A 27,153-nucleotide genomic window follows, 5' to 3' on the forward strand; every position below is an offset into this window, starting at 1 on the left:
CGTAGCACGGCGGCATCTCTGGCTTGAACTTGTGCGGCCACTGCACCTGCCGCAAGGCGGGGGCCAAGGCTCGGAGCCCCCTGGCCCCAGCGCTGACGTCGGCCGCCGGAGCCGGTGGCGCGTTGTCCGCCATGAGGGCGAAGCGCAGTGTTGGTGGAGAGCGAGCCGACGAAAGGGAGAGCTCCGGCGCACCCCTACCTGGCGCGCCAAATGTCGGACATCGGGTTCCGGCAAAACCCTTAAGGTTTGAACTCTGGGGTGCGCACGAAGATCTTCTCCCTACCGAATCACGCCCAAAACCTCGCCGCGATTCTAAGCTAGCACGATGAACAACACAAGAGACACAAGGTTTATACTGGTTTGGGCCACCGTTGTGGTGTAATACCCTAATCCAGTGTGTGGTGTGGTGGATTGCCTCTTGGGCTGATGATGAACAGTACAGAGGAAGAACAGCCTCGCGAGGAGAGGTGCTCTTGTGGTGGTGGGTGTTCTACTTGGGAAGGATTCGATCCCCTCCTACTGTGGTGGCTATCTCTATTTATAGAGGCCCTGGTCCTCTTCCCAAATATCGAGCGGGAAGGGAGCCAACAACGGCCACTTTGAAAGGGGACAGCTAGTACAAGTTATCCTGACTAAAGGTGGTCTTCGACTGCCAAAGGCACAGGCGATGACGCCGTCTTGGGCTCCACGGTGACCTCCGTCCTGCCGCTCTGCTGATCTTGGTCTCGTTGCACCGATACGGAGACCTTTGCTTGATGCCTCGGTACTCCGCGCCTGCGCTTGCCCCCTTTGCACCAAAGAGGAAACAAGGACACTGCGCAGGCTGGCGCCCGCCTGGCGCCCGCCTGGTCTTGATTGTCATGGCTTGCATCATGAGCACCTCGCGAGGTACCCCTCGCCTTGATCTCTCCGCCTCCTCGCGAGCCTACCTGGTGAGGCCGTCCCTGAGGAGGCCTTGCGTCGTCCGCCCCGCGAGGCTTGGCCCCTCGCGAGGGTCTTGAACTTGGGTTGATGAAGATGGGCCGTACTGGGCCGCTGGTGAGCCACGCTGCAGGCCGCAGGCAGGCAAGTCTGGGGACCCCCGTTCCCAGAATGCCGACAAGTGCATGTTTACTTGCCATCAAATCTGATATTGATGTGCTCGATTTTAGCAAATCTGTTTGCTATGCTTTTGTGTGCAAAGAGGCATTATTTTCAGTTGAGGACATGCCTTCCTCTTTGCCTCCTACTGTTACTAACATTTTGCAGGAGTTCGCTAACGTCTTTCCACAAGACGTGCCACCGGGATTACCGCCTATTTGAGGGATTGAGCATCAGATTGACTTAATTCCCGGTGCATCGCTACCCAACCGTGCACCATACCGTACCAAACCAGAGGAGACGAAGGAGATTATGTGTCAAGTCCAGGAGCTACTCGACAAAGGTTATATACGTGAATCCCTTAGTCATTGTGTTGTTCCTATTATTCTAGTGCCAAAAAGGATGGTACATCGCGTATGTGTGTTGATTGTAGAGGCATTAATAATATTACTATTTGTTATCGTCATCTTATTCCTAGGCTAGATGATATGCTTGATGAATTGAGTGGCTCTACAATACTATCCAAAGTTGATTTGCATAGTGGATACCATCAAATTCGTATGAAATTAGGGGATCAATGGAAAACAACATTTAAAACTAAGTTTGGATTATATGAGGGGTTAGTCATGCCTTTTGGGTTAACTAATGCACCTAGTACTTTCATGAGATTAATGAACGAAGTTTTACGTGCTTTCATTGGACGATTTGAGGTAGTCTATTTTGATGATATACTGATTTATAGCAGATCTTTGGAGGAACATTTGGAACATTTACGTGCTATTTTTATTGCTTTACGTGATGTACATTTGTTTGGTAACCTTGGGAAGTGCACCTTTTGCACCGACCGAGTATATTTTCTTGGCTATGTTGTTACTCCACAGGGAATTGAAGATGATAAAGCCCAGATTAAAGCTATTGAGAGTTAGCCGCAACCCAAAACGGTCACACAAGTGAGGAGTTTTCTTGGCCTCGCTAGATTCTATAGGTGTTTTGTGAGAGATTTCAACACCATTGCTGCACCTCTCAATGATCTTACAAAGAAGGATGTGCCTTTTCTTTGGGGTACCGCACAGGAAGAATCGTTCACAGTATTGAAAGATAAGTTGACACATGCTCCTTTACTCCAACTTCCTAATTTTAACAAGACTTTTGAGCTTGAATGTGATGCTAGTGAAATTGTCTTAGGAGGTGTGTTATTACAAGATGGCAAACCTGTTGCATACTTTTTTTAAAAATTGAATGGGCCTGGTCTAAATTATTCTACTTCTTCACTACTATTAAACAATCCAACATGAATTTTCTTAAGTGCACCCCGCAATTACCCCTACACACCGGACGACCCATTCACCACCGCCGGATTAGTCCCACGAATCTGCATGTAACAGCCATCATTCATCTAATAGATTTACGGTGTGGACTTGGCAATTTACAATGACTGGCCGTGCTCCACCAACCCTCCAACTACCGGTCCCGCGTCTCCCAAAAATCACGCAAATCTAATCGCAGACTAAAGGAAGGAATTGATTCCCCTCGCCCAATCTCCCAGGAGCGTCCCTGCCTTCGTCACCATCACACCAACATCTTCTCCCGCACGACGACCTCGCGCCACTCCACCGCCCAGCCGCCTCCCTGCAGGATCAACGTAGCGGGCGCCCAGGAGGCCGCCCTGCCCCCTCGCAGCGTGGCAGAAGTCCGCCAGATCTCCAGTGACCAGGAGCCCGCCCGGCACCCGCACGACCGCCCCCACCCCCGCCCTGCACGGCCCCTGGACCAGCTGTAATTCTTCCCTGCACTCAAGATTACAATTTTCAGAACAGTTATACTCCATTGCCTATCTTTATAGAACAGATCAAACATTACATGCCCTGCAAGTGCACACCATTCTACCATACCTAGGGCATAGGAAAGATACATCGCACCAGTCTACATTAGAATGATCCAATTTACATCTCTAATTACTGATTTCTATGTGGAAAATGGTTAGTGTTTCGGCTATTGCAATCTTCTAACTGACTGAAACATGCAACCTATTGTACAACTCTGTTGACACAGAATATATCGACAAAAAGGACTGTGTAGTATTTTTACACAGACAAAACAAATATTGCTTATCTTCTTGCAGTCAGTAATAGAAAACTTGCTTCTGATGTTGATGTTCATGATTATATGCACAATATACATGCTTCTAATAATTTGATGACATGAATATTCACATGAAGGCGATGGTATGTCATCTCCCAATCGTGCGGGACCGAGCACCCCATTTCAAGATATAAGCAACAACCAAACATTGGGTAACTATCAGCAACCACTTCCTACTCTGTTCTACTGTTTCTGCTGTTACTTGTGTTCTGACTTGCGCTATGTATTATACAGACCCAAGCACCCCATTTCAGGATACAAGCAACAACCAATCATTGGGTGACTATCATCGACCAGATCCTACTTTCTGCTACTATTTTTGCTCTTGCTTGTGTGCTAACTTGCAGTACTTATTTATACAGACCCTAAAGAATATTATGCACGCAATAGAGATGGTATTCTTAAAAGACGTCGTCAAGCCCGTGAAAAGAAACAGGCAGAAACAACACTACTTAGTGATGAGCAAATGTAGCACATACACCCCTGGCCATGACCCAAGGTTAAAATGCCCTTGTACTGCATGCTTATGTATTATCCATATACTCCCTCCGTTCCTAAATAGAAGTCTTTGTAGAGTCACTATGGACTACATACGGAGCAAAATGAGTGAACGTAAACTCTAAATGCATCTATATACATCCGTATGTGGTCCATAGTGTAATCTCTACAAAGACTTATATTTAGGAACGGAGGGAGTACTACATTATATGCTAAAGTATCGCTATAATGTATCTTATATTAGACCCTAGGGAGCTGGCTGAAATTACTCACCTTGATGGAAAACTATGATGTCAGACTCAAAATCTACAAACAACCTTTATTATCTTACTATGCTTCTCTTGATACTTTTTCCACTTTGCAATCAGATTACGGTCTGCATAACCCTGGTAGAAACGATCATTCAGCTCCTTTGATATATCCTTCCTTCTTCTATAGAAAAGATCATTATACATAATATGTAACGGCTTCTTGGATGAGAAATGCGAAAAATTGGCCAGAGTGCTTCGCACTTTTTATTCCCGTCATGTGTATCGTTTTCAAGCTGTGTGTGCAGATCATATTAGTTCTCATCTTGTAGTATGAAATATCAATGGACATCTGAAAAGGTCGCAGCGATAGATGGCATGCTTAATAACATGCATACCTTCTCTAATTTTGCCATCCAGCTCATGGATTATGGGTTCAATAAGCACCCACCCTTCAGTATATTCAACACAGCTTGTCTTTATCTTAGGCATACTATCACAAGGGGTGTCCTAAGGCAGGCTTGGAATGCACAAACCTGAGAAACAATAGATTAATGGGAAAGCTTCAATAGCGTACACTCATGCCACCAAACTCATCCATATAATTATGCAAAACAAATACAAAAGCAAGGCGTCGACAAGGTGAATAAAGGATTCTCGAGTGCTTCGGTAGTGCATATTGAGGGGACCAAGATGGAGGTAAATCATTATATGACAATGTGGAATTGTTAGTGGAAATATGAAACATGTTGACATTTTGTGGAAGCCAAACAACTAGAGGGACCCACACATAGCAGCACAGCCAGCAACCGCACAGCAGCAGCGCACCACACATATCAGGCAGGACATAAACGGAGGTTTGTTATTCATGTAAAGGAAAAGGGCATGGCTTTAGATTTATTACCGCATAAGGGAGACTGTTGCTGCCGAAGAACATGGGCAGGGAGGCACTGTTGAGCTACCGGGCAGGTTGGGTCGTCGCCTCCTACACCCATATGCACGTGAAGCGGTGGATAACCGAGCAAGTTCAACTGGATCTGGCCGGAGCAGGCGATGAAGAGTGGAGACCTCCTGGTGCAGCCACTGGTGACGGCTGCAATCACCACACGCCCCTCCAGCACCTGGGCAGGGTAGGGCGCAGCGCAGCCGCATAGGTCGGTGGAAGCCGCGAACGAGCGGAGGCTCCAAGCGCCGGACGAGCGAGACGGAGAGGAAGGCGCCGGGCGCGGCGATTCCAACGCGCAATTGCCATGCACGCCGATCCGGTGGAGACGAGTCCTCGACCGATTCGACGAGGAGGGGCTGAGAAGAGCGGGGGAGTGCGAGACCTGAGAGGAAGAGAGTGAGCTGTGTTGAATGGGGAGACGGTGAAGGATAGGGGGTGGGGAAGGTAGGTGACGAGGCGAGGAGAGAAAACTTTTTCATAGGCAAAGCGAGTCGACCAGAATATCACTGGGCCGGGCGTTTCCAATTCTTTTGTTCTTTTTTAAAATATTTTTTAGTTGGCTTTCTTAGCTTATTTGGTCAAATAATAATAAGTATAGATATAGCGCCTTGTCTCAGAAAAATGTATAGATATAGCATCAGACTTTGTCTAATTCATTTTGTTTATTGATAAACCATTTCGTCATTTGTTTCATATTTAGCGTTAGACGTGTACGGTTTGGCGATATTTAGGGTTTAAAAATGTTCATTCATGATAATTTTGATAGTTCTATAAAATCATTAGGATTAATATTGATATTTGTTATTGAGCATACCAAATTTTCGTGAACATGCAGATCATCTTGTGGTCTTTGTTGCTTAGCCATTATTTTTAAAATATTTATAATTAATTATAATATATTTATGTGATAGTGAAATTTTTGTGTGAATACATGTGTATGGATCGTGTGTTACACGCGCTCTCACGTCACTGGGCATGAAACACATTAAATGGCTTAGTAAAAAAACTCGCGAAATAAAAAATAACATTCAAAATATGTATTTTATTATAGATTATGTGCAACGCACACGTTTACTAGTATGATAAAGAATTATATGCTCTTGTTCGGCCTTTAGAAACATGACAACATTATTTATGGCCAAAAGAATTTGTTATACATTCTGTAACATCCCAATTTTCAATTTAGATGTTATACATAGATCATCACATGCATATCATAATTTATTTGCATTTGGTTGTGATCCTAGAAATCTTAAGCAACTCAAGGACCCAAGGAGAGAGTTGGAGGTTTCACAAAAATTCATATTTGAATTTATTTCAAATTTGAAAAGAGGATCAATTTGATTTTAATAATTTTCTCTCCAATTATTTCTAACAATAAAAATAAATGAGAGAAGATAATATGAGTTCTTCAACAACAGAGAAATATTCGAGAAAGAATTTTAAAATCAAATTAATATTTTATTTTATTTGAATTAGAGAAAAACTTGCATTTTTCAAAATTGCATTTTAGTCCAGAAAAATGTTCATCTCGTCCTAATATTAGGTTTGGACGGTGAAAATTGTTTCTGGAATTTTTAGAATTTTTTTATATTTTATTAGGATTTTTCTCTGCGGCCAAATTATTAAAAAAAATCCCGGACCGACTGGGCCGAAACCCAGCCGGCCCATCCGCGCGCGCACCGCCTCCCCCCCCCCCCCCCCCGCGAGCCGTACTATCGCCGGACTCAGAGGAGTCCGGGCATCGCCCGCCGCCGCCGGACCCCACCCCAAGTCGGAACCCCCCGAGGCCGTTAAATAGCAGCGCCGCTGTCCCCTCTCCTCATGGCGTCGCCCCGCCTCCCGCAGCCGATGCCGCCGCACCGCCGAGCACCGCCACTGCCGCTCGCTGTCACCGCCGCCGCCCCACGCCGACGCCCGCGCCGCCACACGCCGCAGCCGGCGCCGCCGCCGCCGCCGATCCACGCCGTCGCCGCCGGTCAATCTCGACTAAACGTTAAAACGTTCGGTTTTAATCCGTTTTTTGGGTTTAGTCGGTTCAGTAGTTTAGATCGGTATTTTTTTAGGTTAATCAAATTAACGAACGTTCGTTCCTTTAGATCGTTTAACGAACGGTTTCGTTCATTTAGTTCTGTTAACAAACGTTCACTCGGTAGATTTTTCTTTTTAGTTTTATTTTCGGCCAGGGACCTATCCGCGAATAAGTTTTATCGCGATTTAGCCCCTGATCTTAATACTAGCATAACTTTTTGCTCGTTTGTCCGAATTAGATGAAACCAACGCCTAAATCTTTGCAACGATCTGTTCTTTCCAGTTAACCAACTTGAACATGATTTTGAAATTTTAAAATTTGAGTTTAGTTCAGATTAGTAAACGATCTTGTTTCGTTCGTATCTCTAGTTTCGTTTCTCCGTTTGAGTTGTTTCTTTTTGCAAATCGTAGCTAATCACATGTACCTACTGCTAAGATCTTATACACATGAGAATAATGCTGTTAGGTTTTGTGTTCTGTTTTGTTTAGCCGTTTGCTTGTTTCGTGTTTGATTTGGATATTTTCTCGATTTCTTTCTGTTTCGTATGAGTGATTGCTTATGTATGCTACTGTTTGTCTACGCTAGATTACCCTGAGTGCGAAGCTTGTTACTACGAATCACTAGAGTTTGCATATCGTCGGCAAGGCAAGTTACACTTTGATCATACTTTTATATACCTAGTTTTTACTATGCATTAGTTTTGCTCCTCAAATGTTTGCATGAGTAGGATTGGGAACATGTGGTTTGGTTGTAGTGTTATGAGGTAGGAACCTAATACCTCTGATCACCCGGGAATATACGTTATGCCTTATTATTTCTTAACCATGGTCGTAGACGGGGACTGTATCGTGATTCACATGGAAGTTATGAGAGTTGTTAATCTTGGATAACATTAAGGTGGCAACGTTAATACACATCTGGGTGGATTGGTTGGGGCACCTGGGGAACCCAGTGTTGTCCATTAAGGGAAATCCCTGGGTACCCGTGTGATTTTTCCTCGGTTCGCCACCCAGGCTCAAAGAGATCATATGATATTCCATGACTAGAAACTTCCGTGTGCAGCCACAAGCCATTATGGGCTCTGGCATAGTTGAGTAAGTTGTATGAGCTCTCGAAGAGGTGGACTAGCAGATGTAGAGGGAAAGTAGGTGTACCGGTCTGCCCGGAGTAGAGAGTTAATGCTTCAGAAAGACTATGTCTCGATCTTATGATCATGGATGCGGTCGAGTCTTGTGGGGAAAAGTGCGCAACCTCTGCAGAGTGTATAAACTAATCATGGTTAGCCGTGTTCCCGGTTATGGACATCTTGAGTATCTGGAATTGGATATTACTGTGGATCTCATCACTCTTTAATTAATTGAATTTGGTTTAATGATGATACTTGTTTAATTGGGATTTTGAGTTGGGGGAACCTTCTCAAATATTGGAACAACTTGGGAGTAGTTAAATAAATTTATTCCTTTGTTGTAGGGAAAAACTAGCTTTATGCAAAATCATAAACTTAGAGCCTCAACCAACCAAACATTGCATGTAGATATAGTTCTTGCATTCATTGCTTTACAGTGTAACTCTGCCAGCATATTCAATGTGCTGACCTACACGGCTGCAACGTCTCATGTTGCAGACTACTCAGACGACGAATAAGGTGCGATAGGTCGTTGTCGTGCACTCAGCTATGCCGCTGGAGTTGATGGACTCATTTACCTCCGAAGCTTCCGCAGTTAATTAGTTTAGACGGCCTTCAACCACATATTTTTGTAATCATACTCTTTATGAGGACTCGATGTAATAAGTGTGTGATTGAACTCTGTTATAATTCCTTGAGTACTGTGTGTGTCAGCATTACCGATCCATTGGGATGACACTGAAGCACAGAGACTTCGGTCCATTGGGATCGTGGTCGCTACCAGATGGTATCAGAGCACACGCTGACTGTAGGACGCGACCACTAGAATAAGCCACATGAATTATCTTCTTTGCTCATTTCTAATTCTCCTCTATTTCTACTCTATAGATGGCGGACCCCAGGAACAAGTTCACTCAGCCGGATGATGACACCCCTTTCGGACGACACTTGAAGGAAGTCACTAAGTACCTGAACATCGGACTACCAAGCTTCACTGGGACTTCCTCTACGACTTTCCCAGAAGAGGAGCGCTGGAAGATCAAAGTCTGGGTACCTGGGAGGACATTCGCGCCAACAACGGAGCTTATTGATTTCTACCTGGATGCACCAAGCTGGAGTCTAGGAAAGAGCATGGCAGCCCATATCACTTTTGGACGCATATGTGAGGTGTATCACAAGGAGCTGGAAAACACTATGTACCAAATATGTGGCCACCAAGACGAAGAATGGGAGATGATTCGTACCAGGAAGGATGGATCAATTGCAGCTTACATTCAGGAGATGGGTGATCATATTCGTTGACAAGAGAATCAACTATGTTTCAACATGAAGAAGATCAAGAAGCTGATGAGGAAGAACAACGAGCTAGAAGAGGAACTCAAGTTTACACATGATGGATGTGAGGAAGAAATTGCTGTACTACTGGAGAAGCATGAAGATCTAAAGAGGAAGTTAGAACTACCAGTGGAGAGTCATAAGCGAGAACCAGCAAAGGAGATCCGTTCGGAGGACTACATCATCTTGGACGACACCGACACAGACAGCGATGCAAATGATGACAGTGATGACGACTACGTTGACGAAGCTGGAGCAGATATCATGGAGTCTTCCTCTGATCAAAATTTCTAGACGACCACCATGTTACTAGTAGTATTCTTCCAAGTAGTAGCATCGATCGAGTTTGTAATCGTAGTTTAGATAGTTTGTGTGAACCTTGTGTGCTACTGAATGAAGTGAATTGATTGTGTTTGTCTCATGAGCATATGGGTAGTGAATCTCTCTTAGACCTATTTCTATTCTGTTTTGTCACCCCTTCTAACCCATCTGATGACTTCGAGACATGACAATGGATTCGTGTTCCCACCGGAGCTCACTCAGTTGATCCAGCAGCAAAATGCCTTGATGGAGATGCTAGTTCAGAACCAGAACCAAGGAAACAACAACAACAATCCACCACCACCACCCCCTGTTGACAACCTAGCCCGGTTTCTGAGGTTGAATCTGCCGGTGTTCTCTGGTAGCACCGAGTCGATTGTTGCAGATGACTGGCTCCGCAAGATTGGAAGAGAGCTGACCACTTCAGGATGCACAGGTGCGGAGAGTGCGCGCTTTGCCGCACATCAGCTTGATGGACCCGGAGCATCTTGGTGGGAGAATTTCACCACCACTTACCCCATTGATACAGTTACATGGGATCAGTTTCAGCAGGCTTTCCACACTGCCCATGTTTCAGCAGGAGCTATGAGCATGAAGAAGCTTGAGTTTCGCAACTTGTGCCAAGGAGGTCGTACAGTGGGACAATATGTGGATGAGTTTAGCAAGTTAGCCCATTATGCCCCAGATGATGTGGCCACAAATGCCGCGAAGCAGGAGAAGTTTCTTGAGGGACTCAATGAGGAGCTAAGCATGTAGTTGATGGTGGCAACATTCAACAACTACCAGGAGTTGGTAGACAGGGCGCTCATGATAGAAGGCAAGCAACAATAGATTGACAATCGCAAGAGGAAGTATGGACAGGGGAGGAATACCTCTGGAGCTCAACAGAAGCCCGGCTATTCCCCGTACTCGGGAGGACATACTCATAACCATGGAGGACACACGCACAATGGAGCAAGTTCGCACAACCACAGTGGCCCCAGGAAGGGCAATGGGAATGGAGGAAGCAGCAGTTAGAACCGTTCCAACCCTGCAACACCAGCCAAGAGGGATCTGAGCCACATTACTTGTTTCAAGTGCCAGAAGACCGGACATTATGCCAATGATTGTCCTGAAGCCAATAATGGAAACAACAATGGAGGTTCTGCAAAGAAGCCCAACCCCTTCACCAATGGTCAGGTGAACCACGTCAGTGTGGAGGAGATTGAGGATCAGCCCGACGCATTGTCGGTAAGTTTCTGATTAATGCATTTACATCACTTGTTCTTTTAGATACTGGTGCATCACATTCATTCATATCAAGGGGATTTGTGGATAAGTATAAGCTGCCAACAGTAGCCCTTAAGTCACCTATGTTAGTAAGTTCCCCAAGAGCGGAGTATATGGCTAGTAGGGGATGCTATCAGTTGCCAGTAACCATAGGTAGACATGTTTTCCCCACCGACCTGATTGTCCTGGAGTCACAAGGATTGGATGTGATACTAGGCATGAATTGGCTATCCAAGTTTGAGGGAAACATAGATTGCGCCAGTAAATCAATTCTTCTCACCACCCCGGAAGGAAAGAGGATCAAGTATGTATCCAGGCATGCACCGAGGAGGACTCAGGTGAATTCCTTAACAGGAATTGTTCAGGAGGAAGTACCAGTGGTGAAGGATTATCCCGACGTATTTCCGGAAGAGTTACCAGGCATGCCACCAGATCGAGACATTGAGTTTTTGATTGAGTTATTGCCAGGCACCGGACCAATATCCAAGGGACCGTATCGGATGCCCGCAAAGGATCTGGAGGAAATTAAGAAACAGATAAAGGAGTTACTGGAGAAAGGTTACATCCGACCAAGTTCATCACCTTGGGGAGCCCCAGTGCTTCTAATGGGGAAGAAAGATGGATCTTTGAGGATGGTTGTTGATTATCGTGCGCTGAATGAGGTGACGATCAAGAACGAATACCCTCTGCCGATGATCAATGATTTGTTTGACCAGTTGCAAGGAGCTAAAGTTTTCTCCAAGATCGATCTTCGATCAGGTTATCACCAGTTGAAGATCCAAGAGCAGGATATACCTAAGACAGTTTTTACCACGAGGTATGGGCTATATGAGTATACAGTTATGTCATTTGGTTTAACTAATGCCCCTACCTATTTTATGAGCATGATGAACAAGGTGTTCATGGAGTTTTTGGATAAGTTCATCGTGGTGTTCATTGATGACATTTTGGTCTACTCGAAGAATGAAGAAGAGCATAACGAGCATTTGCGTTTGGTTCTCGAAAAGCTCAGAGAACATCAGTTGTATGCCAAGTTTAGCAAATGTGAGTTTTGGTTGAAGGAAGTTGGATTTCTCGGACATGTTATATCCGGAGAAGGAATAGCAGTAGACCCAATCAAGGTTGCATCTTTCACTAAATGGTTGGCATCCACCTCATTGGGAGAGATCAGAAGTTTTCTTGGACTCGCAGGTTATTACCGGAGGTTTATTGAGAATTTCTCCAACATTGCAAAGCCCATGACGGAGTTATTGAAGAAGGACACCAAGTTTAAATGGACTGAGGATTGTGAAGCCAGTTTTCAGGAGTTGAAGAAATGTTTGGTTACAGCCCGTGTGATGATTCTCCTAGACCAACGCAAGGATTTACAAGTGTATTGTGACGCTTCCCGTCGAGGACTTGGAGGTGTGCTTATGCAGGAGGGAAGAGTTGTTTCATATGCCTCGCGACAACTTCGACCTCATGAGTTGAATTATCCTACACAAGATTTGGAGTTAGCAACCGTAGCGCATGCGCTCAAGACATGGAGACACTTTGTCATCGGAAACCGTTGTGATGTATACACGGATCATAAGAGTTTGAAGTACATCTTCATGCAGAAGGAGTTAAATCTCAGGCAAAGGAGATGGTTGGAGCTAATAAAGGATTATGCCATGAGATTGCATTATCATCTAGGAAAGGCCAATGTCGTAGCAGACGCGTTGAGCCGCAAGAGTTATGTTAACACGCTCGTAAAAGAAGGATTGCCTAAGGAGTTAGCAGATGACCTTCGAGAGCTACGCTTGGAGATAGTTCCGAGAGGTTATGTTGCAGCATTGGAAATTCAGTCCAGTTTGTTGGGTAAGATCAGAGAAGCCCAGAAGACGGACAAGGAGATTGCCGAGATAAAGGAAAGGATGACTAAAGGTAAGGCTAAAGGATTTCGTGAGGATGAGCATGACACCTTATGGTTTGAGGATCGTATTTATGTGCCTAATGACCCTGAGATCAGGAAGTTGATTCTTCAGGAGGCCCATGATTCGCCTTACTCGATTCACCTAGGCAACACCAAGATGTATCTGATTTGAAAGAAAGTTTCTTGTGGATAGGAATGAAGAAGGATATTGCCGAGTATGTAGCAGTATGCGATGTATGTCAGAGAGTCAAGGCAGAGCATCAGAAACCCGCAGTATTGCTACAGCCGTTGCCGATACCCGAATGGAAGTGGGATAAACTTGGCAAGGATTTTATCACTGGATTACCCAGGAGTCGTTCAGTCTATGACTCTATCTGGGTTGTAGTTGATCGCTTGATGAAAGTAGCCCATTTCATCCCGGTGAAGACAACTTATACGAGTGCTAAGTTGGTGAAGATATACATGACCAGGATTGTATGTTTGCATGGAGTTCCGAGGACCATCGTATCAGATAGAGGAACACAGTTTACTTCAAAGTTTTGGAATCAGTTGCATGAAACTTTGGGTACCAGGCTAGAGTTCAGTACAGCCTTTCATCCACAGACAGATGGACAGACCGAGAGAGTCAATCAGATTCTGGAGACATGTTGAGAGCTTGTGCGCTAGATTATGGATCTAGTTGGGATGACAATTTGCCCTATGCAGAGTTCTCCTACAATAACAGTTATCAAGCCAGTTTGAAGATGGACCCTTTCGAAGCTTTATACGGAAGGAGGTGCAGGACACCGTTATCATGGGATGAAGTTGGAGATCGACAGTTGTTTAGACTAGACTTATTCAGACATTCTGAGGAGAAGGTTAAGTTGATTCGAGATAGGCTCAAGGTAGCCCAGTCTAGGCAGAAGAATTATGCGGATACTAAATGCAAGGAGATAGTCTACAAAGTCGGAGACAGAGCATATCTTCGTGGGTCCCCACTTCGAGGAGTTAAACGTTTTGGAGTCAAGGGAAAGCTAGCACCATGTTTTGTGGGACCCTACAGAGTTTTGGAACGCATGGGAGAAGTTGCGTACAAGTTGGAATTGCCCGAAGGATTGTCAGGAGTTCATGATGTGTTACACATTTCCCAGCTGAAGAAGTGTCACGCGGAGATGGCCGATATTCCTCTAAGAGATACAGTGCCACTGGAAGCAATTCAGTTGGATAGTGATCTGACCTATGAAGAGAAGCGAGTCAAGATTCTCGAGTTTTCCAGTCGAGTTACTCGTAGCAAGGTTATCAAGTTTTGCAAAGTTCAGTGGATCCACCATACCGAAGAGGAAGCCACCTGGGAGCGAGAAGAAGATCTTCGCAAGGACCACCCAAACCTTTTTGCTGACCAACCCGAATCTCGAGGGCGAGATTCATCTTAAGGGGGGTAGGTTTGTAACATCCCAATTTTCAATTTGGATGCTATACATAGATCATCATATGCATATCACTATTTATTTGCATTTGGTTGTGATCCTAGAAATCTTAAGCAAGTCAAGGACCCAAGGAGAGAGTTGGAGGTTTCACAAAAATTCATATTTGAATTTATTTCAAATTTGAAAAGAGGATCAATTTGATTTTAATAATTTTCTCTCCAATTATTTCCAACAATAAAAATAAATGAGAGAAGATAATACGACTTCTTCAATAGCAGAGAAATATTGGAGAAAGAATTTTAAAATCAAATTATTATTTTATTTGCTATTTTATTTGAATTAGAGATAAACTTGTATTTTTGAAAATTGCATTTTAGTCCAGAAAAATTTTCATCTCGGCCTAAATATTAGGTTTGGACGGTCAAAATTTTTTCTAGAATTTTTAGATTTTTTTTAAATTTTATTAGGATTTTTCTCTGTGGCCAAATTATTTAAAAAAAAACTTCCCGGGCCGACTAGGCCGAAATCCAGCCGGCCCATCCGCGCGCGCACCGCATTCCCCGCCCGCGAGCCATAGTGCCGCCAGACTCGGAAGAGTCCGGGCATCGCCCGCCACAGCCGGACCCCTCCGGAAGTCGGAACCCCCCACCCCCCGAGGCCTTTAAATAGCCGCGTCGCCGCCCCCTCTCCTCATCGCCTCGCCCCGCCTCCCGCACCGCCGAGCGCCGTTGCCGCCACACGACCACACCCGCGTCGCCGCACGCCGCCGCCGCCGCTGCCGATCCACGCCGTCGCCGCCGGTCAATCTCGACTAAACAGTAAAATCGTTCGGTTTTAATCCCCTTTTTTTCTGGTTTAGTCGGTTCAGTAGTTTAGATCAGTTTTTTTAGGTTAATCTAATTAACGAACGTTCATTCGTATAGATCGTTTAACGAACGGTTTCGTTTGTTAAGTTCTGTTAACGAACGTTCACTCGGTAGATTTTTCTTTTTAGTTTTATTTTCGGCCAGGGACCTATCCACGAATAAGTTTTATCGCGATTTATCCCCTGATCTTAATACTAGCGTAACTTCTTGCTCGTTTGTCCGAATTTGATGAAACCAACGCCTAAATCTTCGTAACGATCTGTTCTTTCCAATTGACCAACTTGAACATGATTTTGACAATTTAAAATTTGAGTTTAGTTCAGATTAGTAAACGATCTTGTTTCGTTCGTATCTTGAGTTTCGTTTGTCCGTTTGAGTTGTTTCTTTTTGCAAATCATAGCCAATAACATATACCTACTGTTAAGATCTCTTCCACATGAAAATAATGCTGTTAGGTTTTGTGTTCTGTTTAGTTTAGCCGTTTGCTTGTTTCATGTTTGATTTGGATCTTTTCTCGATTTCCTTCTGTTTCGTTTGAGTGATTGCATGTATGCTACTGTTTTTCTATGCTAGATTACCCGGAGTGCGAAGCTTGTTAGTACGAATCACTAGAGTTTGCAGATTGTCAGCAAGGCAAGTTATACTTTGATCATACTTTTCTATACCCAGTTTTTTACTATGCATTAGTTTTGCTCCTCAAATATTTGCATGAGTAGGATTGGGAACATGTGGTTTGGTTGTAGTGTTATGAGGTAGGAACCTAATACCTTTATCACCCCGGGAATATATATTATACTTCATTATTGCTTAGCCATGCTCGTAGACAGGGATTGGATAGTAATTCGCATGGAAGTTATGAGAGTTGTTAATCTTGGATAACATTAAGGTGACAACTTTAATACACATCTGGGTGGACTGGTTGGGGCACCTGGGGAACCCAGTGTTGTCCATTAAGGGAAATCCAGGGGTACCCGTATGATTTTTCCTCGGTTCGCCACCCAGGCTCAAAGGGATCATATGATATTTCATGACTAGAAACTTCCATGTGCAGCCACAAGCCATTATGGGCTCTGGCATAGTTGAGTAAGCTGTATGAGATCTCAAAGAGGTGGACTAGCAGATGTAGAGGGAAAGTAGGTGTACCGACATGCCCTGAGTAGAGAGTTAATGCTTCAGAAAGAATATGTCTCGATCTTCCGATCATGGATGCGGTCGAGTCTTGTGGGGAAAAGTGCGCAACCTCTGCAGAGTGTATAAACTAATCATGGTTAGCCGTGTCCCCAGTTATGGACAGCTTGAGTATCTGGAATTGGATATTATTGTGGATCTCATCATTCTTTAATAAATTGAATTGGGTTTAATGATGATGCTTGTTTAATTGGGATTGTGAGTTGGGGGAACCTTCTCAAATATTGGAACAACTTGGGAGTAGTTTAAATAAAATTTATTCCTTTGTTGTAGGGAAAAACTAGCTTTATGCAAAATCATAAACTTAGAGCCTCCACCAGCCAAATATTGCATTTAGATATAGTTCTTGCATTCATTGCTTTACAGTGTAACTTTGCCATCATATTCAATGTGCTGACTTACACGGCTACAACGTCTCATGTTGCAGACTACTCAGATGACGAATAAGGTGCGATAGGTCGTTGTCGTGCACTCAGCTATGCCGTTGGAGTTGATGGACTCATTTACCTTCGAAGCTTCCACAGTTAATTAGTTTAGATGGCCGTCAGCCATATATTTTTGTAATCATACTCTTTATGAGGACTCAATGTAATAAGTGTGTGATTGAACTCTGTTATAATTCCGAGTACTGTGTGTGTCAGCATTACCGATCCAGGGATGACACTGAAGCACAGAGACTTCGGTCCATTGGGATCGTGGTCGCTACACATTCTGATCATGAATCTTTGAAACATATTAAAAGTCAAGCTAAACTGAATCGTAGACATGCTAAATGGGTTGAGTTCATTGAGACTTTCCCTTATGTCATTAAACACAAGAAGGGTAAAGAAAATGTTATTGCTGATGCATTGTCTCATCGTTACTCTCCTTTCACAACTTGACTTTAAAATATTAGGTTTGGAGACCATCAAAGATCAATATGTGCATGATGCTGATTTTAAAGATGTAATGCAGAATTGTAAAGAAGGAAGAACATGGAACAAGTTCGTCGTTAATGATGGATTTGTGTTCTGCGCTAACAAGCTATGCATTCCAGCTAGCTCCGTTCATCTTTTGTTGTTGCAGGAGGCGCATGGAGGAGGATTAATGGGACACTTTGGCATGAAGAAGACGGAGGACGTACTTGCTACACATTTCTTTTGGCCAAATATGAGACGGGATGTTGAGTGTTTTGTTGCTCACTGCACTACATGTCAAAAAGCTAAGTCACGACTCAATCCTCATGGTTTATATATGCCTTTACCTGTACCTAGTGTTCCTTGGGAGGATATATCTATGGACATTGTTTTAGGTTTACCTCGAATAAAGAAGGGGATGGATAGCATATTTGTTGTCATGGATAGATTCTCGAAAATGGCACACTTTATACCATGTCATAAAAGCGATGATGCTGTTAATGTTGCTGATTTGTTCTTTCGTGAAATTATTCGCTTGCATGTTGTGCCAAATACTTTTGTTTCAGATCGTGATACTAAATTTCTTAGCCACTTTTGGAGATGTTTATGGGCTAACTTGGGGACTAAACTGCTTTTTAGTACTACTTGTCACCCCCAAACTGATGGACAAACTGAAGTAGTCAACAGAACATTGTCTACTATGCTTAGGGCTGTTTTGAAGAATAATAAGAAAATGTGGGAAGAATGCTTGCCTCATATTGAATTTGCTTATAATTGTTCATTGCATTCTACTACTAAGATGTGCCCTTTTGAAATTGTGTATGGTTTCCTACCTCGTGCACCTATTGATTTGTTGCCTCTTCCATCTTCGGAGAAGGTTAATTTTGATGCTAAACAACGTGCTGAATTGATTTTAAAAATGCATGAGTTAACTAAGGAAAACATTGAGCGTATGAATGCTAAATATAAACTTGCTGGAGATAAGGGTAGAATACATGTTGTGTTTGCACCTGGAGATCTTGTTTGGTTAAATTTGCGTAACGATAGATTTTCTAATTTGCGCAAATCAAAGCTAATGCCACGTGCTGATGGTCCCTTTTAGGTGTTAGAGAAAATAAATGATAATGCATATAAACTTGAGCTGCCTACAGATTTTGGGGTTAGTCCCACTTTTAACATTGCATATTTGAAGCCTTATTTGGGTGAGGAAGATGAGCTTCCGTCGAGGACGACTTCATTTCAAGAAGGGGATGATGATGAGGACATCAATACCATTGTTACACCCACAGCCCCTGCTGCTATTCATACTGGACCAATTACTGGAGCTCGCGCACACCAATTGATTTAGCAGGTACTTTAATTCTTGGCAACGATTCTAATGTTCATGAGAATATGATGCTGCCTAGATTGGATACATTTGTTTTGCTTACAAATGAAGGGCCTAGCTTGGACAAGAAAGATGAACCTTGGAGCAAGTTCAAGCATGGAGATGATGTCATGTGCAAGGGGAACAGGAACAGAGTTACAAGTGATGATTCCAGGACTTTGAAGCCACCATAATGAGTGCATGAAGCCTTGGATGAAATATACAAGATGTCACTTCATAAATTTCGCCCAAAGGCTATTCTAGGTGTTGCGTCACCTTATTTTTGGGCCAGGCCCATGTAATTTCTAAATACTTGATTATAGGCTATTTTTAGAGTCCGTATGTGTGGGGAAACAAGAGTTAGGGTTGGTTTCGGACCCCTCCTCCAAGGGCCACGAAATTCCCCCCTCTTTCCTCCATATATACAGCCCTTAGGGCATCGTTTAGACTTTGGGTTTTGTTTAGATTAAAAGTTCACCATAGCTGCAACTTCGCGTACTTCGTTTGTGTTCAACGACCAGACAAAGACGTCATAGAACCCCACCTTGATCAATAAAGCTTTCATCTTATATTCGCAATATCCAGATTGCAATCTTAGTTTCTTGCTTGTTCTTCATTTGCTTGCAGGAAATAGACCATGGTGGTCAGGTTGATCGTGCTTCGGCATGGTCAATAACCCCTCGGAAGTTGGTTTAGCGATTTCTAAGGCGCGACGTCTCGCACGTTCATAGTCGGATCGTCAAGGTCAACTCCCAAAGAAAATGATAGCTATCTCTCGAAACATCGGGACACCCCGCCTCTATTAGTAACCAAAACGGAAAATCACCTTTTTGATGAATTGAACCGCCATTGCCACATCACACTTGTTGACCGGCTCTGCCTCAACCCACTTTGTAAACTTTTCAACTGCCACCAAGAGGTGAGTCTTGTTGTCCTTGGATCTTTTAAAATGCCCAACCATATCCAGCCCCCAAACTGCAAATGGCCAAGCAATTGGAATCATCCTCAACTCTTGAGCCAGCACATGAGCTCATTTGGAAAATTTCTGTCAGGCATCACATTTGCTTACCAGATCCTCTGCATCAGCATGAGCCGTCAGCCAATAAAACCCATGACGAAAATCTTTTGCCACGAGAGCTTAGAACCGACATGATGGCCACAATCTCCTTCATGAATCTCTCGTAGAATCTCACGGCCCTCCTCACGAGATATACAACGCTGAAACACCCCTTTGACATTGCATCGGTGCAGCTCGCCCTTGACAATAGTCGTTGACTTAGACCGCCGGGTTATCTGTCTGGCCAAAGTTTCATCTTCAGGCAACTCACCCTGGGTCATATAAGCCAAATATGGGACTGTCCAATCAGGAATAACATGGAGAGCCGCCACCAACTACGCCTCCGGGTCAGGGATAGTAAGATCCTCTTCCGTAGGGAATTTAACTAAAGGGTTATTCAAAATATCAAGGAAAACATTAGGAGGTACCGGCTTACGCTGGGATCCCAGCCGGCTTAAAGCATCAGTCGCCTCATTTTTCCTGCGATCAACATGTTCCACTTGATAACCCTTGAAATGACCAGCAATAGCATCAACCTCTCAGCGATAAGCCGCCATGAGTGGGTCTTTGGAATCCCAGGTTCCGGAGACTTGCTGAGCCACCAAAACTAAGTCGCCAAAGCTCCTTACCAGGCTTAGATTCATCTCTTTAGCCATCCAAAGACCATGGAGAAAGGCCTCATACTCAGCTGCATTGTTAGTACAAGGGAACATCAACCTTAAAACATAACAAAATTTATCCCTCGTGGAGAAGTCAAAAAAACTCCAGCCCCCGAGCCTTCCAACTGCCTAGACCCATCAAAATGAATAGTCCAATATGTGTTATCAGGCTTTTCCTCAGGCATCTGCAACTCTGTCCAATCATTGATAAAATCCACAAGTGCTTGAGACTTGATGGCTGTCTGAGGCATATATTTCAAACCATGGGGTCCAAGCTCAATGGCCCACTTGGCCACCCAGCCTGTGGCTTCTCTGTTTTGAATAATATCCCCTAAAGGAGCAGAACTGACCACAATGATGGGATGGCCAAGGAAATATTGTTTCAACTAACGACTAGCCATGAACACGTCATAAACCAACTTCTGCCAATGTGGGTATCTCTGCTTGGATTCAATGAGTACCTCACTGACATAGTAAACCGGCTGCTGAACCAGATATTCCTTACCCGATTCCTTCCTTTCCACAACAACTGCCACACTAACAGCTCTACTGTTAGCAGCCACATATAACAGCAAGGGATCCTTATCAATAGGAGATGCAAGGATTGGCGGCTCAGCCAACTGCTTTTTCAGTGCCTCAAAAGCCTGATTAGCAGCGTCACTCCATAAAAAGTGATATGCTTCATCATCTGATACAGAGGGATAGCCTTCTCTCCCATACGGCTTATAAACCGACTCAAAGCCGCAATACGACCAGCTAAACGTTGGACGTCATTAATACATGCCAGTTTAGCCAAAGAAGTTATAACCTTGATTTTCTTCGGGTTAGCTTCAATGCCTCCCTTAGAAACCAAAAAGCCCAACAGCTTACCGGCTGGCACGCCAAAAACACACTTGGCCGGGTTAAGCATCATTTTGTAGACCCGGAGAAGTTCTCCTTCAAATCCTCTAACAAGGTTTCCTTCTTCCTGGATTTCACAAAAATATCATCCACATAAGCATGAACATTGCGCCCAGTCTGGTTGTGGAGGCAATTCTGAACACAACACTGCTAAGTCGCCTAGGCACTCTTGAGTCCAAAAGGCATAGACAGATAGCAGAAGGCTCGAAAAGGAGTGATAAAGGTTGTCTTCTCCTGGTCCTTAACTGCCATCTTGATCTGATGATAACCAGAGTAAGCATCTAGAAAACTCAAACGCTCACAACCCGCCGTAGCATCAATGATCTGATCAATACGAGGGAGAGCAAAAGGATCAGCTGGACATGCTTTGTTAATGTCTATATAATCCACAAACATACGCCAAGTGTCGTTCTTCTTAAGCACTAGCACCGGGTTAGCCAACCACTCCGGATGAAAAACTTCAATGATAAACCTAGCCGCCAAGAGCCGGGCCACTTCTTCACCAATGGCCTTGCGCCTCTCTTCATTAAAGCGACAAAGGAATTGCTTGACCGGCTAAAACTTTGGATCAACATTAAGAGTGTGCTCAGCGAGTTCTCTCGGTACACCTGGCATGTGTGAAGGCTTCCATGCAAAGATGTCCCGGTTCTCACGGATGAACTTGATGAGCACGCTTTCCTATTTTGGATCCATATTAGCACTGATAGTGAACTGCTTGGATGAGTCGCTAGGAACAAAGTCAACCTGCTTAGTGTTGTCTGCCGACTTAAACTTCAACAAGGGGTCATGCTCTGTAGTTGGCCTTTTCAAAGGTGTCATATCCGCCAGGTCAACATTATCTTTGTAGAACTTCAACTCCTCTGTTGCACAAACAGACTCAGCGTAGGCAGCATCACCCTCTTCACACTCCAAGGCTATCTTCCTGTTACCATGTACCGTGATGGTACCCTTACGACCCAACATTTTAAGCCGCAGATAAACATAACAAGGCCGTGCCATAAATTTAGCATAAGCCAGCAGTCCAAACAGGGCGTGATAAGGGTCTTGATCTTGACCACTTCAAAAGTAATGTTTCAGCTCTGAAATCATGATCGTCTCCAAAAGCTACTTCCAAAGCTATCTTACCCATCGGGTCTGCCGACTTACCGGGCACCACTCCATGAAAAACTATAGAAGATGGCTTAAGATCTTTGTTAGTCAAATTCATACGGCAAAAAGTATCATAATAAATGATATTGATACTGATGCCTCCATCCATAAGCACCTTTGTAAACTTGTATCCTCCAACCTGAGGAGCAACCACCAAAGCCAATTGACCCGGATTGTCGACCCAAGGCGGGTGATCCTCACGGCTCCATACAATAGGATGTTCAGACCATCACAAGTATCGAGGGACTGCCGGCTTAACTGCGTTCACCGCCCGCTGATGAATCTTCTGATCTCGTTTGCACAAGCTTGTGTTAAACACGTGATACTAACCACTATTCAGCTGCTTTGGATTGCTCTGATAACCAGACTGCTGCTGCTGCTTCCCTTGACCGGATTGCTGATTAAAACCACCTTGATTGCCTTGGCCCTGAAAATCAGATCTTGAGCCGCTGCCCCCAGGTTCGTGAGAGGCAGATCCTGAGCCGCCATGTGGGCCATGATTATTCTGGAAAAAAATGGAATTTCTTTACTCCCTCATGATGAAGCAATCTTTCCACAGATGACTGGCTGGCTTCTCTTGCATACCATGCTTCGGGTAGGGCTGATTCATCATCGCCTCAAGGTTGAACTTTGGTCCACCAAACCGGGGCACTGACGACTTCCCCTTACGATGCTGATTATTATTCTGCGTATTGGTGTTAGCCACAAAGTCTAAACCGTCGTCGGCTTTGCGCTTACCGTTGCCACCTTGACCCGCCGTATTATGTTGCTGTCCCTTCGAGTTGCCACTCTTCTCCCCCTTGCCAGCCTTCTCCTCATCAGACTCGGGGTCTTTAGTACTATCAGAGTCGACATATTTAACGAGAGCCGCCATGAGCTCTCCCATATCATTACAGTGGCGCTTAAGCTGGCCCAGTTTCTGCTTAAGGGAAAGGAATCGACAATTCTTTTCCAACATTAGGACGGCTGAACCGGCGTTGATACTATCCGATGAATGGATAACGGCGGAGATCCGACACACCCAATTGATTGTTGACTCGTCCTCACCCTGGACACAAGAGTCTAAATCAAGAATCGACATAGGCTTCTTGCACGTGTCTTTGAAATTCTGGATAAAACGCGTTTTCAATTCAGCTCATGATCTAATTGAATTAGGAGGCAATCCTTTCAGCCAAGTACGTGTCGGTCCATACAACATCATGGTGAAATATTTAGCACATGCCGCATCACTGACGTCCAACATATCCTTGGCCATCTCATAGCTCTCAATCCAGGCTTCCGGGGGCTGATCCACCGTATAATTAGGCACCTTATGGGGGCCCTTAAAATCCTTGGGCAAGCGCTCATTACGTAGAGCCGATGCTAAACATGGCACACCAAGGGTCCTAGAGGTCACTCCTGCCTCTACAGATATCGTTGGGTAAGCCAAAGATTGTTGATGAGCCGCCAGCTCAGCCTCCCGACGTGCCCTGCCCTGATCCACCAAAGCCTCAGCAATGTTTCTAGCACGCGGCGGGTCATGCCTACGGGGCTGGTGCCGCTCACTACTTGAAACCGCTGGCGAATCAATATTCCTGCTATAACTCTGGCTTGGACGAGGGGTTGAGTGAATCCGTTCACGACTATATGAATAAGTCGCCTGTTGAGCCACCACTGTCTCAAGAAGCTCTCCGGCTCTCCGTATCTCCAGCACGGCTGGAGACTCGCCTTTAACAGGGAGAGCCGCCAATCGCGTAGCTGCCGCAATCATATGTTGAGGCGGGGTCGAATTCAAACGAGGCAGGCCTGCAACACGTGGTTGAACCGTCGCTCCAGTCACGGGTGCATCAACAATCCGGTTTACCACGGCGGGTCACTGGTTCCTGACCCAGGTGTGTTGAAAAGGTTCCTAGCCTCAAACTCTGTGGGTAAACGGGTCTGGTGCCTCCTTCTCATGACGGCGTTTGAAGCGCTCTGGTCTAGGGTAAGCCGGAATGACTCTGCCTGACTCCGTTGTGCTGTAGCATCCAAAGCGGCTCGTTCTATTGCCATCCTAGCATTCTTAGTATTAAACTCCTCCTTGGCTTGAGCTATCTCATCTCGCAGTTTCGCAACATCCACCTTATGTTGTGCCTGATTTTCTTGCGTTACCTCTTCAACCAATAAGGTCGCCAAAGCCTCCAAGAGCTCAGATAACACTTGAGACGGCGGGCGCGCAACACCATTCGCCCCGGCTGTCGCCGCAGTCGTTGAACTGGAGGTCATAGCCGCAGCAGTCGTAGAACCGAGCATTGGTTGGGTGTCGGCCATGAAGATCGCAACCTTGTTCGGCGGCTCATAGGGGTCCAGAATACTGTCGCCACCGGAACAGCCCCCAAGCCTGCCATCCTACAGTTGATACATTGAATCGGTCTCACCAGTTGAAGACTCACCATCAGAATAGATTACCGTCTCTCCCCTGGGCACAGATCCTTCCTCAAGATCCGCCCCATGTATGAAACCAACAAAGGCGTGCTTCACGGCGGCATGAACCTAGGCGGGTCATGCGCGATGAGCCGTCTCGACGATGTCGATGCAGGTGTCCGGCTCAGGCTTCGACTCGCCGATCTTGCCGATGAAGACGTGCATTCCGCCGAAGGGTAGTCGGTACCCGTACTTGATTGAGCCGGCCTCGGGGCCCCAGCCTGCGTCGTCGATGTAGAGCTTGCCGCGGTGGCTTTTAGTCATCCGGCCGACGGCGTATCCCTTGATCCCTGCGAAGTTTCCCTTCAAGAACTCGAAACCACCATACGCTGCCAACTATCGTGGACTTAACACAGTAGATTCCCTAGCAAAAGGACTTAGGTGTGGAGCCATCACAGCTAGGTTAACTTGAAGGGGTTAAACGGGACAAAGGACACAGAGAGTTTACCCAGGTACGACCCCTCTCAACGAAGTAAAAGCCTACTCCTGCTTTAGGTTGTATTGCTTAGTTTTCGATTACCAGGGAGCGAATACGCTTGACCTAATTCTCGACGAGTTGTCTCTTGAGTTAACCCACCACCGGTTCACCCCTTCATATACAGGTTGATGCCCGGTGGCTTACAGAGTCCGACCGGCTCACACAAACGTGACCGGTTCGGTTTCTACTAAGCTTGCCTTACAATACAAGATAAACATATGGCGGCTCATCTCATTGGGCCCTAAGTCGACTCTGGGACTTGGGCCTTCAGTAAGCCTACTTCATGAACCGCCATCTTCTCGTCCCTTGGTCCTTGTCAGGCTTCTTCATTGTTAAGCTGCGTGCGGCATGATCCAGACCCTCCTGGGCGGGTTATATTCAATAGTTGTATCCCCAACACTAACCGTGTGCATTGGGCTCCACGAGGCTTCCCCTCTCAAAAATATCTACCCTCCTGCAGCTTTTTTCTATTTGATTACACATGGTTATTGTGTTTCGACCGTGTGTGATGTTTATTGTTCCCAATCCCGCCTCCATCCCTCGAAAATATTTGCCCGCCTCGTGGGTTTTTATGTTTCATAACACATGGTTGATATCTCCGGACCGTGTGCGATGCACCATCATCAAAATTTCACTCCCGCGTAGTAAAATTTTCAGTACCCGCGTCATTTCCTCAAACACACCCCGCCCCCTCCACACACACACACACACCCACACACACACCCACACACCCACCCACACACACACACACACAGAAACCTCCTCGGGCGTGCGCGCGCACACCCCCCCTCCCTCGCTCGAAACCCTAGCAAGGTCCCCGCCGTCGCCGCAAAGCCTCCATTGTCAATATCTGCCAGTTTCCCGTGCAGCTTACCACCGATCTCCATACCTAGGCCGCCCTGAGTTTCTTAGTGTTGGAGATATGCCCTAGAGGCAATCATGTATGATGATGTTTACTATGTGTTAATGAATAAAGATAGTCCTTGGACATTATCAAGGATGTGTATCAGCAAGTATGTGACTTGTTTGTGGGACTATGCATTGTATGGTGACTGTCCTAAAAGGTCCCTAGTCAAAAGGGCTGTGTGGACGCGCAGCCAACTAGACTAGCATATGACACGGTCGATGGCTTGGTCTCACTGGCCCTGGAGCATTGGATGCTAACCGGATAATATGGACTTGGAAGGATCTGGTCAGATTCGACATAGTCAGATCAGAGTCGAGATAAGGTTCGAGTCGGACAGACCCAACTATGAGACGTAGCGATATGTCATATGTGAGTCTCTAGTACAACATATGTCCTATGTCCTAAGACCTGAGCTGGTGCATGTACTCGGGATGGTGAGAGACCTGCTTTGGGCCGACCAAACGCTACTCCATGACTGGGTAGTTACAAAGGTAGGTTTCGGGCTTGTCCAGACCCATGCTGCGAGACGTGGTCGAGCAAGATGGGATTTGCCCCTCCGGCCAGGAGAGATATACTCTGGGCCCCTCGTGTGATCCAACCAAGATAAGCATGGCCATGCAACATGGATTATGAGATAATCCGGTTTGTGGTCGCCATCACTAGAACGAGAAAGAGGTCGGGCTAGCACAAGGATGACAGACCCGCCTTGAGCCCGACAAAATATATCGCGTGGCAAAAGGAACAGAAGTATGATGTACATGTTCGCCTTACCAGCTTCATTGTCTACTTGGTGGTTGGCACGCCTTGATATAGGCCGCTACCAGCCGAGCAGGTCGAAGGTGATCCGACATGTGACCACACCGACTTGAACCTAAGGGGTCACACGCTTAAGAGAAGGAACCCGTGAGGCCGGATCAGACTTCACGAGTTAGATGTTATCCTACTCGG

General features: G+C 45.3%; 1 protein-coding gene and 1 long non-coding RNA gene across 4 annotated transcripts; one reads left to right on the forward strand and one right to left on the reverse strand.

Moving 5' to 3' along the window:
* Positions 1–2,245: 2,245 nt before the first annotated feature.
* On the reverse strand, positions 2,246–5,369 carry LOC123181056 (uncharacterized). 3 transcript variants are annotated; one of them, XR_006491477.1, is made up of 4 exons: positions 4,873–5,367; positions 4,367–4,504; positions 3,994–4,264; positions 2,246–2,867 (listed from the first exon to the last, which is right to left on the reverse strand). XR_006491477.1 is itself a non-coding variant. In XM_044593272.1 (2 exons), the coding sequence occupies exons 1-2, from the start codon at positions 5,118–5,120 to the stop codon at positions 2,588–2,590; spliced, it is 528 nt and encodes a 175-aa protein (XP_044449207.1). In that variant the 5' UTR covers positions 5,121–5,369; the 3' UTR covers positions 2,246–2,587. The 3 variants fall into 3 exon arrangements, 1 of the variants encoding a protein (XP_044449207.1); XR_006491476.1 differs by having other exon boundaries at positions 2,246–4,264; positions 4,873–5,366; XM_044593272.1 differs by lacking the exons at positions 3,994–4,264; positions 4,367–4,504 and having other exon boundaries at positions 4,873–5,369.
* LOC123181057 (uncharacterized) lies at positions 2,703–3,725 on the forward strand. The gene is made up of 4 exons (XR_006491478.1): positions 2,703–2,856; positions 3,300–3,374; positions 3,457–3,501; positions 3,585–3,725. It is a non-coding gene; the product is annotated as an uncharacterized lncRNA (long non-coding RNA).
* Positions 5,370–27,153: the final 21,784 nt, after the last annotated feature.

The sequence above is a fragment of the Triticum aestivum genome, chromosome 1D (assembly GCF_018294505.1).
Source record: "Triticum aestivum cultivar Chinese Spring chromosome 1D, IWGSC CS RefSeq v2.1, whole genome shotgun sequence".
In the NCBI taxonomy this organism is placed as follows: domain Eukaryota; kingdom Viridiplantae; phylum Streptophyta; class Magnoliopsida; order Poales; family Poaceae; genus Triticum; species Triticum aestivum.

What these genes read in the sequence shown, in the direction of transcription:
- LOC123181056 (XM_044593272.1), bottom strand. Translation starts at nt 5,120, where the DNA reads ATGCGGCTGCGCTGCGCCCTACCCTGCCCAGGTGCTGGAGGGGCGTGT. An exon ending in GCAACAGTCTCCCTTATGCG is followed by an intron (nt 2,868 to 4,872) that starts GTAATAAATCTA and finishes TCTTGAGTGCAG; the next exon opens with GGAAGAATTACAGCTGGTCC.